General features: G+C 36.2%; 1 protein-coding gene across 1 annotated transcript in view; it reads right to left on the reverse strand.

Annotated features, from left to right (window-relative positions):
- LOC107575077 (engulfment and cell motility protein 3-like) overlaps positions 1 to 11,463 on the reverse strand; it is a 22,579-nt gene that overhangs the window by 7,505 nt on the left and 3,611 nt on the right. The window contains exons 2-15 of the mRNA XM_016261493.1: positions 9,875 to 9,976; positions 9,301 to 9,341; positions 9,121 to 9,193; positions 8,121 to 8,171; positions 7,753 to 7,922; positions 7,556 to 7,655; positions 7,066 to 7,217; positions 6,389 to 6,467; positions 6,055 to 6,105; positions 5,511 to 5,633; positions 5,313 to 5,435; positions 5,106 to 5,210; positions 4,883 to 4,991; positions 4,115 to 4,251 (exon numbers count right to left, since the gene is read on the reverse strand). Of these exons, the coding sequence (XP_016116979.1) occupies positions 4,115 to 4,251; positions 4,883 to 4,991; positions 5,106 to 5,210; positions 5,313 to 5,435; positions 5,511 to 5,633; positions 6,055 to 6,105; positions 6,389 to 6,467; positions 7,066 to 7,217; positions 7,556 to 7,655; positions 7,753 to 7,922; positions 8,121 to 8,171; positions 9,121 to 9,193; positions 9,301 to 9,341; positions 9,875 to 9,952 (1,392 nt within the window). The 5' untranslated portion in view covers positions 9,953 to 9,976. The remainder of the gene's footprint in view (positions 1 to 4,114; positions 4,252 to 4,882; positions 4,992 to 5,105; positions 5,211 to 5,312; positions 5,436 to 5,510; positions 5,634 to 6,054; positions 6,106 to 6,388; positions 6,468 to 7,065; positions 7,218 to 7,555; positions 7,656 to 7,752; positions 7,923 to 8,120; positions 8,172 to 9,120; positions 9,194 to 9,300; positions 9,342 to 9,874; positions 9,977 to 11,463) is intronic.

Consider the following 11,463-nt stretch of genomic DNA (forward strand, 5'->3'; position numbering starts at 1 on the left):
TATATATATTTATGCTTATTGGTAGATTAATTTCTATTACTGCTGTGACCACCACAGAATATCAAAAACTTCATACATCGTTAGACCCACAGAGCAGCTCATATACATCACCTTGACTGAAAAACTGGGAAATGCTGTTGGCTGTTGTGTGACGGCAATTTAACCTATTACACAAACAAATGTTTATTATGAGGTTGAGTTCAGTTATTTATTAGTCAGTTACTTATTGACACTTATTTCCATATTGAATAAATGACGCTTTCATATCACGTTTGAATCCAGTATAGCGTTGTTCCCATATAGCCGTGATTTAAAGCTTTCTCTGGCATTTTCAAAGGCACGTAACATAAAATACTGTGGCTTGGCATGATACAGAGTCTAAAGGTCTAACGAAATCCAGTTTTAAACATCTTTTACTGTACCCATTGTATGGCCCTTATATGACCTATTTGAGCCAATGCAGATGAATGTTATCTCAGGACGAGACCGCCCTGATTGTAAAGCAAAACGTGATTGGCTATAGCGAGATCGTGCTAAGATTGGTCAGCGAATGTGGCTGTTATCTGATTGGCTTGAGTAGACGGTGGGTGGAGTCCACGTATTTGTGGATTGTCAGCACGTCTTGACGCAAGAAATGTTTCACAATTCGCAAATGCACAGGACGCGATTCACAAATGCGTGCAGCTATCTACAAATGCACAGGACGCGATTCACAAATAAATGCCAGGCAAAGTTGTGGTTGTGACATAAGTATATATTTGTGAATATGTTTTTTATTTGCAAATCTCATTTTATTTATTTGTGAATTTAATTCATGTTTGTGAAACTTTAAGATTTATTTGTGGATCTCATTCTATTTATTTGTGGATCATAATCTATTTATTTGGAATTAAGCAACAATTCTACCCCCATAGTAAATGCTTGCCGGCAGAGACACTGCTCACTTCAGACTTTGAAGTAAATGTTGTTATCTTTTACATGTTATGGTCCTGAGAGATACAAAACCATATTACATAAAACCACATTATAAAAAACATTTAAGTGTAATTCAAGTCCCAACATTTTTGAAAATAGAAAAAAAAAAGAATTAAGTTTTAATTAACTGCTGTAAAATGGCATTGTGAAAAGTTTGTGGTCTGTGTTTAATTTTATTCCTGTGATGGCAAAGCTGAATTTTCCTTCAGAAATCATTCTAATATGCTGATTTGGTGCTCAAGAAACAAGTCTTATTATTATCAATGTTGAAAACAGATGTGCTGCTTTATATTTTTGTGGAAACCGTGATAACATTTTTTACAAGCTTCTTTGATTAATAGAAAGTTTAAAATAATTTATTTGAAATAGAAATAGTTACGGTCACTTTTGATCAATTTAATAGTCCCTTGCTGAATAAAAATATTAATTTCAATAAAAAAGACAGACCCTGAACTTTTGAACAGTAGCGTATATGCGACAGACAGATATACAGTGGGTACGGAAAGTATTCAGACCCCCTTAAATTTTTCACTCTTTGTTATATTGCAGCCATTTGTAAAAATCATTTAAGTAAATTTTTTTCCTCATTAATTATGTGATATTTCAGATTTTCTTTTTTAATAAATCTGCATAAATGTCAACAATTCTGTGTTTTTCTGTCGATATGGGGTGCTGTGTGTACATTAATGAGGAAAAAAAATTAACTTAAATGATTTTAGCAAATGGCTGCAATATAACAAAGAGTGAAAAATTTAAGGGGGTCTGAATACTTTCCGTACCCACTGTATATCGGCCAGGTTAAGTAATCAGTGATTTTTAGATAAATGAATCGTCAAAAAACACTGGACACTTGGTCAGTTAACATATGATTGTAACTTCTTTGTCTCTCGCACATTTTTGGTGAATTTTAAGTTAATATTACGTAATAAGTGTTTATTTAATTTCAGCATTTTTGTGCATGTTAACATTTAAGCAATTCCACAAAATACAATTTGCATGACTTCTATAAATTTTTATTAAGAACTCTATTCTTTAACAAATGTCCATTTTTATGCCATTTTTGTTGTTTGCACAATGCCAGAAAAAGCTTTTAAACTATTTTTAAAATACTTTTTTTTTTTTAAGTTTTCCCATCACTATTAACCTTTTTATTTTAAATATGCATAACATGTTTATCAACATCATGCAAAGGAGAGTTCAATTATATAAATGACACAATACTACTCAAACATATATAAAAAGCAAAATACTGATAGCCACATGACATTATCTACATCTTCCTCCATATCTTGCTTATTAAAATTAAACAAAAATATTTATTCTGTTACATATCCTATAATATAAAGACAAAACTCTCATCCTACCTCAGCCATAGTGAAAGCAGCAGCTGTGGTCCCCTCACAACCACAGCAACACTGACTCTGTGTGTGTGTGTTGGTGTTTGGGCGTGTGTATGTGTTAGAGAGAGTGTATGGTCCCTCCCTCTAGATGCCCAACAATAAACTCACACGCACACACATATGCACACTTCACATCACTCAGGCCTCAGCAAAGCAGCCGGCAACAGCAATATGCCAGCAACTATTAACAGTCGTTAAAGAGAAACAGCACAGTCAGGGTTCAAAGAAAGAGGGGAGAAAAGCAGTGAAGTAAGTTATTAGAAAACACACACAGTGTGACTGAGTAATTTCCCTTCCAAGGCAAAACTTTGACTACTTTTCTCGTGTTTGATGTCAAGAAAACCGTTGAATCGTTAAATACGAGCCACACGTTTCTTAACACATTCATGTTTCCAAAAAACCTTCCAGAACAAAGACAAAAAGGGCAGGTTATACACTAAAAATGCTATTTTGACACTTCAAAACGCCAAGCTATTTTTGGGATGTAGTTTGCTACTGATGTGTATTTCTGCTAGGGAGCGGGATTCCTTTTGTTCTTCGAATACCCCTTTATAAAGTCCCTGCCCACGAGGTTGGTGTGGTGGGGGGGATAATCAGCGAAAACAAAAGACAGGCCGGTTAGCTGGACGCTCGCTCCATCCCAAAGGTCACAAAGGTCACGGGGGTTACAACCTGAAAGCGTTTATTAAACGGAGGTCTGTTTTGTTCCACTGCTGAATAGTTTGGGCTGCAGGAAGGACGCTTTCTTTAACATCAGAAAAGGAGACGGAACAACTTGGGGAATGTTGATATGCACAAAAGCACTTGAAGTTGTCTGTCTCTTTGGTCGAGGAGCAGCATGCTTGTCATTCCACTAGCTTGACGTTTCTCAGACACATCCAGATGAACCGATCAATATCCATTTGTTCTAAAAACTATAAATCACTGCTGCAGCTGGTCACTTCTCAGAAACGTCTGTTGTTCGATTCAATTGCTAATTAAAGCTTTCAAGAAATGAGAAATATGCTTTAATTTCAAAATAATAGGCAATAAAACTTGAAAAATACACTGGTTTCTCATGACTTATTTGAATCTTTAAAGCCAACATGAAACAGCATTCACAGCTGATTTTATGTCCATAATGTAATTTATTTTAGAATTAATGTTCAAGATGTTCAAGAATTTGCTCCTTTGTAAAGCTTTACTTCAGTCATGATAATCTGACAAATCATCCAACACAGCTGCCTTTAATAAGAATATCACATTACAAATTCAGTCAATTTTTCTGATAAATTTGGTAAAATAATTATTTACAATTTAATGGCTATAAAATAAAATAATCATCAAAAGTTTGTGGTCAGCATTTCATTTTATTCCTGTGATTGCAAAGCTGAATTTCCAGCAGTAATTTTTAGTCATTTTGTTTTGTACTTTTGTCATTTTTATTTTTAAATATTTGTATTTAGCTTTAATTTATTTGTCAAATTTTAGTCATTTAATTTAACTTTAGTAATTCAACTTGTATGAAAATTAGAAATGTTGCCTTGGAAACCAAGTAAAATAAAAAAAGTTGAAGTTTTTGAAGTTAAAATTGTGTGTCTAATCTTTGTATTTTATTTGATTTCATCTTCATTTCAATTAACAAAAATGATTATAATCAGTTTAGTTAGCAGTAACACTGGTTAGTGCTGATCAACACAATGAAAGGAAAGAGGATGTGGAAAAAGTCCCTATCAGAGATGGTGAAGGTGATGATCTACCTTATCAAAGTCTTCCTGCGTGGCTCTCATCTCCTTCCACGTCTTGTTGAGGAGCTGAATGCAGATGCAGAAAAGCTCCTCCAGCAGTCGGTCCTGAGCAAAGAAGATGGGATGATAGTCCGAGCCTGTTTCAGAGGCTGAGGAAAAGACACGAGTGAAATGAGTATATGAAAACATATCGACACGAGAAAATAGAAATATTCGTCCATGTATTTAAGCATATTGTGTGCGTGTGTATAATATATATATATATATATATATATATATATATGTATACACACAATGATTTCTGAAGGATCATATGACACTGCAGACTGGAGTAATGGCTTCTGAAACTTCAGCTTTGCCATCACAGGAATTAATTACATTTATATATCTTTTATTGTATATATTTTAAATACAATTACATAGAGACATAAGTGAGATAAGCATGAGAAGTATAAGTTAATAAACAAAAACATTATCCACCTATCTATCTATAGGTTTTTCACATTTGGAAATACTCGGGATAAGCCTGACTAGACATTTCTAAATTGAAGCAAACAAAAGGACTGTGAGGGATAGAAGTATAGTCTGTTCAATAAGTTGTACTGTTGTGTATCTGAATGTTGATCTGAAAACTTGCTTTTGCAACAAATTTCCAGTGTGCACAATTTCAAGTGATGAAAAATCATATCAAAACTATGTTTTTCCCCATCAGGACATAACCTAAGCTATAAAATCATCTGATCATCGCCACCATCTCCAGCGCTGTGTCAATTCACTCACGGGGTTCTCCGATGCGCAAGATCTCGCACAAGATGAGAGTGAGCTGAATGCTACTGCGGGCAAATGGACACTCGTGTTTGTCCTCTCTGCTGCTGTTCTCCAGCACAAACTGAGACAGTGAGACAAAGACTTATGGGCCGATACATACAAATATAGTGACATTCAGTGGCACCAAAAAGGATTTTTCTGCATTACATAAAAAAATCCACGTGGGCCGACTCACCCTGCTGTATGCGTCAGGGTAACGGGAGGCAAAATACGCCATGGTGTCCAACGCCAGGAGACCCGGAGGACACCGGCTCAGGTCCTGACCAGGATTACTGTTATTCTGACCCACACAAACACAAGAAACACCCTTAAATGTAAGCTTTGAGGTTTGTTGTGGTGCTGTATTCACACTTTCACTCTAAAACGTTTTTGGAGCACTCACAGAGAAGCCGAGTTTCTTAAACTCTTTAGCGCAGAGGGAACGTCTACGTTCGTTACTCAGACCGCTCTCGCTTTCCATCTCAAACGCGGCCTGCCTGAGCCCATGAAGCATGTCCCTCTGCTCCTGAAGGATACCAGAGAAATAAAGGTGCGCAAAGCAACTCAAAAAATCAAATGAAGATGCAGAATGAAAATAAACCTGGTTGTAGGAGTCCAGAGGTGTCCTCATACGGGCCTCCAGATGGTTCAGACGGACCATCTGCAGCACATAGAGGTAGTGGGCCATCTCATCTCCAACTGAACTAGAACTGTGGATTATGTTCTGCAAAAATAATCAGTTATGTTACATTTAATGTTTATTGTGATTGTGATGCAATGGGAAATGTTCACTGTATCAGGATTTTTTTTAAAGCATCAGAATCAGAAACAGAATCAGAAAGAGCTTTATTGCCAAGTGTGTTTACACGCACAAGGAACTCGTCTTGGTGTCAGGAGCTTCCAGTACAGAGAGTACAAACATAGTGCAGACATGCATATAATTGAAGGTAATAAAAACACTAATAATAAAGAGAATGGACAATGAATTATAAACAACAACATAGTAATAAAATATAGAGAAAAAGAAAAAATGTCAATAGAGCAGAATCGTGAATGTGCATATGTGCTATTTACAGATGTACAGTTTTCTAGGTGTGTTATGTGAAGTATTGTATGAATGAGCGAGAGGTTCAAAACTTTCTCACTTTGTGAATATACTGGCGTAGGTTCTTTTTCTCAAGAAATTCAAAGAGCTCCTGAAATGATATCAAATTTAAAATCAGAAACACTTAAAAAAAAACTGTTGTCTATTTTAATATCTTTTCAAGTGTAATTTATTTCTGTGATGGCAAAACTGAATCAAACTTTCATATTCATAATATTGATTTTACACTAGCAAAGTACTGTAGTTCTCAAACACCAATATTTAGACTTTAACTAATAGGAACTTATTTTGCTTGCACTATTGATATCCCAAAAGACAGTGGCAGCAAAACTAAGATATCAGAAAGACAAAACAAAAACCTCTCATCCTCTCACCTGTCTGTCTGCCTCACCAGCAGCCAGCAGCATCGCCATCAGCAGAGCCATGGCCTTAGTCTGCAGCTGCTGGTTTGTTCTACGGTACATTCAGTCAATCGAAAAAAGCAGAGGAAATGAGAAGCATATATTAGAATGCCGATTTAAAAATCGAACACATTCTAATCTTAAACATGATTAATATCTACGTGATGAGCTAAACCAAAAGGTATTTTCAGAAAGCGGAAGAAACATTCACTTGCATGACAAGGGAAGTCACATTTTTATGTGTGTGTAAAGCAGAAAAGAGGACAATGACGCCCTCTATAAATAACTCTCTTAAAATGCACTTTGAATCTAATGTAACTGCCAAGTGATTTGAATGATATCAATACATAATAATAGCTGTAACTCTAAAAATGTACCATTATTAATGTTGTTTTCATTATTATTTAATTTACTGTTATAATTGCTGTATTTCGTTACTGAAAGCAATGAGAACCGGTATTAAACATCTGCTATTGAAACTGTTAGTCACTGCATAAATGAACCTCAATATAGAATCATCATTGTCAGCTAATGTCATTTATATGGTGTCTTTCACAGCCTCGACTATTGTAGTTCTTCTTCCGCACCTATAAAGTAAACAATGGTAACACTGCAAACAGCCAAATAATCAAGCACACTTCTGTACTTACACCTGCAGATGGGAAATGAGCCTCTCAAGGGTGATTTCTTGTTTGACCTCATTAAACAGACTATTGCTGCTGAGCACCATGCTCTCCAGGATAGCCAGCGACACCTGCTGGATAGACGTGTCCTGAACCTTTGCATTCACAAAACCGGCGATCTGAAAAACGAACACAAGGGAATAGATAAAAAATAGATATAGGCAATATTAGATGTTAGGATTTCATTGCGTTAGTTAATGCTTTGTTAATAGCAAGAATTGTAGCTTAAAATAAAGTGCGACCACTAAGTTAATAAATACAATTAATAAAGCATTTAAAAAATATATTGACAAGAGGCTAGTGTTCATTATACAAAGATATTATATACAAATATGTGCCTGCAGAATGATGCAATTGACCAATCAGAATCAAATATTTAGTAAGTCATGAAAAAGACATTTACTGACAGCCGGATGAATTGTTACAGTGTTTGTACGGTATTATGGAGCTTTAGTACCTTTTTGATAAAGACACTGGACAGATTCTCCCAGGACACAATGCCATGATCCATGAGCTCCATGAAAGCAGTGAGAGTGTGTGTCATTATCAGAGGAGCCCTGGAGAAAAAAAAAAATCATACTTTCACTGGTTTAATCTTAACTTTGGAAAGTAATAAAACACTCGAAGACAGAGAAAAGAAGGCAAGAAACTGACTCATGAGCGTCCTCCACTATTTTGACAAGCAGGGAGTGCCCATCACGGTTGATAAACTCTTGAGCAAATGTGACGTCGGTGGAAACATTGGCCAGCAGCTTCAGAGAGTCACAGCGCACTCCGGAGTCTGAGCTCTGAATGCCTTTATACAGATCTTCAGCACAACGGCCCTGACAAACACAGTCTTATAAATCACCGAGCAAGAAAACATGGCCATTACATGGTACTGTGGTTGTGTACATTTGATTCTAACACAAAGACTGAATGAACAGATGTGTTTAGATACACTACGAAAGTTAAATACAGTCGCTGTCAAACTCTGGATACAAAATGACCATTTTGTGCATATGAGGTTGTGTGACACTCACTGGTGCTTTGGTTAAACGCAGGATGCTGCCGTTTTTGATGTCTAGGCGGTTCTAAAACAAAAGTCATAAAGCAGCCAACAGTCAGTATACAGGAAGTGATACTATTATTATTATCAGACATCATCACTGGCACAAATGTGTGTAATAAAGAGAGAGACAGACAGACAGCAAGAAACCCCCAAAAAACTCAGAAAGACATATAGAAAGATAGATAAAGGCAGAATGACAAAAAATACAAAAAGAACTATAAAGAAAAGAAAGCAAGCAAGAACGCAAGTCATACAAAAAGACAGACAGACAGACATGAAGAAATAAAGACAGACAGCCATACAGAAAGAAAGAAAGAAAGAAAGAAAGACAGACAGACATGAAGAAATAAAGACAGAAAGAAAGAAAGAAAGAAAGAAAGAAAGAAAGAAAGAAAGAAAGAAAATGAACAGTCAAGACAGACAGTCTTAAGTACAGTGTTGATTAAATATGGCAGAGGATTCATGTTGTGTTGTTTTTGTCTATAGTATTGCATCATTATTCTAGTTTATTTTCAAACTCTCAGAGTGAGCGCCTGGAAATCTGCTACAGATGCTGCTCGATGATGCTGGCACTTGAAAGGCTCTATTTAGGGTGTCCAAAAGCCCATTTGGAGCGCAGCCCAAGGCTTGGTGGTGTGTGCGGACAACTGTAATTCAAGCCTTTGCCTCTACTCGTCTGGGAACTCACAATTTCCACACTCTCACCTCATTCACACACACATCTGATGATACAGATAAATGATAATACACACTTTCATCAGCTCTCACAGTCACACCCCCAGGATACAGACGGAGAGAAACAGACAAACACAACCACAACATGAAGTCCATGTCTGACCCCACCCAAGGTCAACAACAAATATACACCGTCAGATAAGTGAAGCACACAGTACTGCATTAAAGTCTCCACACACAGACACAAACAAGCTCATACACATAGTTATACTCTAAAGATGGTGGAAATGACCTACAGATTCAGTGATGTACGTCTGGATCCCATCTGCATACTGCAGAGCATAGTTGTCAGGACCCGGAAGATTCCACCTTCAAAAATAATACAACACTCTTTACAAAAACAGGTATTTTACATCATGGAAAAATATACATGGACATTTGAGCAATGGAAAAACACCTCAAAAATACACACTTACTTGTCGCAAACCTCTTTTATGACAGCGGTGAGGGGCTTTTTCTGAAATAAGAGAAAATTATTAAATGTATTCAGTGTACACTAGCTAACAAGACAAAATGTGAGCAAAGGTCAAAAAGGTGATGCTATTTCTTTGTCTGGATCCATTCATTTATTCATAAACACATTATAAATGCAATTCATACATGCTATGACTTGAATACACATCCTGTTTGATGAGCATATTTTTAATTTCTGAATTAAAGTATTTTTCTGGATTTTTATATTGATAACTTAATGAAGAAAACAGTGTTGTAATTGTTATCTAAAATTAAAACTTACTAATTGTTTTAGGTCAACTGACCTAAATAAAACCAATATTAGATGAAGAACAAACTTAAACAAAAATGTGAAATATTGCCTTAGCAGCTAAATGAAATAAAATAAAAGTACTAAAATGGCAAACTAAAATGTATTTTAGCTAAACAGAAATATATATAAAAAAAATAATAATAATAATAATAATGAATGATGAGCACAAAACTAAATGCACATTGCACACTGGTCAACATCCTTTTTATGACACAACGGCTCACCTGGTCTAGCTGAATGAGCTGCGGGTATGCGCCCGGCATCTGAATGGCAATCTTTACTATATCCTTTTGCTGCGGCATGTTGAAAAATGTACGTCTACAACCCTGAAAGAGAAGAGTGGGGAGTGAAGAAATAAACACTAAAAGCAACCTACAAGTATTCAAACAATGGGTACAAACACTTTTCAAAGTGTATGAGCAACTGTGCCAACCAAACACAAGTATACTGACATATTTCAAAACATACTGAAATGTCACCAAGGTGAAGAGTGTGAACAAGTGCCAGGACGCTAAATGTGTCAATAATTCTATTTCCAGGGTGATTGTGGGTGACTGTGTGTTCTGCGTTCACAGTCTTCCTCTTTTAAAAGAGAACTTGTGTGTTCCTCTCAGGTTGTGCTTTATGTTACATTTAAGTCAGCATGCTGGGATTAATGGTAGTAAGTGTTATTGGTAAGTGCTCTCATTTTCTACTTGCCTCCTACAGACCTACACTTGTGTCTCTGAAGGAAATAATGCATTATTTATCAGCTTTAAGATATCGGCCAAATGTTCTTATCAGGCCGATACCGATAACAGAAAAAATGAGCATTTATCGGCCGATACCGATATGGTGGCCGATATATCGTGCATCCCTACTTGTGACTATCACCATTAAAAGGATCCAAAAATGAAAATTCTGTCATCATTTACAAAAAAAATTGCTGGTCTCCTTTGACTCCCATTGTATATTTCCATACTATGGGAGTCATCAACTGTTCGGTTCCCAACATTCTCCAAAATATCATCTTTTGTGTCCAACAGAAGAAACAAACTCATTCAGGTTTGGAACAACTTGAGGGTGTGTAAATAATAACAGAATTTTTCATTTTTGGGTGAACTATCCCTTTAAGACTAGTCTAAGTCTACACCAACCACAGTTCATTTTACACACTGTTCTATAGTGAAAAGTGATAAAGAATGTTAAAGCGATAAGAAGTGATAAAAATTAAAATTGTCATTATTTACCCTCATGTCGTTCCGAACCTGCATGAATTTCTGTCTTCTACAGGTCACAAAAAAAAGAAAATACAGTGCTGCTCATGAAAATCTAGTTAACTTGCTGCATGATCTTTCAAGGATTTGACGTCAATAATAACCTTGCAAATTCTTCTTCCTCAAAAGTTCATAGTAGCTGCCAGGGCAGATACTCTGAAGAATATTTGTTTCTATATTGGGTCCGAAACAGCATTGGGCCCAGGGCCGGGCCTAGGGGGGGGCGGATTCTCCTTGTGCCCCCCCAAAAATGTCCAGCCAAAAAAATAAAAAAATAAAATAAATAAAAAATAAGCATTAAAATAAGGATCAGTCACTTTGTTCAAAGGAAAAATTTACAATAAATAGTAAGCCTACTTAGTATATCCTATTTTAAATAAACTGTATACTGAATTTGTTTTTGTGTGAGTGTGTCTTCCTTCATTAGCCTTCATTTGCATGAACGGCTCGATTAGTTCCTGTATCAAATGAAGGCCTGCCTTCTGAAATACGAAATGTGCTGTGATTGGTTAGCTGGGCCAGTGTGTGCTGTGATTGGTTAGCTGGGCCAGTGTGTG

Source organism: Sinocyclocheilus grahami, unplaced genomic scaffold, assembly GCF_001515645.1.
Source record: "Sinocyclocheilus grahami isolate Dianchi unplaced genomic scaffold, SAMN03320097.WGS_v1.1 scaffold31.1, whole genome shotgun sequence".
Taxonomy (NCBI): domain Eukaryota; kingdom Metazoa; phylum Chordata; class Actinopteri; order Cypriniformes; family Cyprinidae; genus Sinocyclocheilus; species Sinocyclocheilus grahami.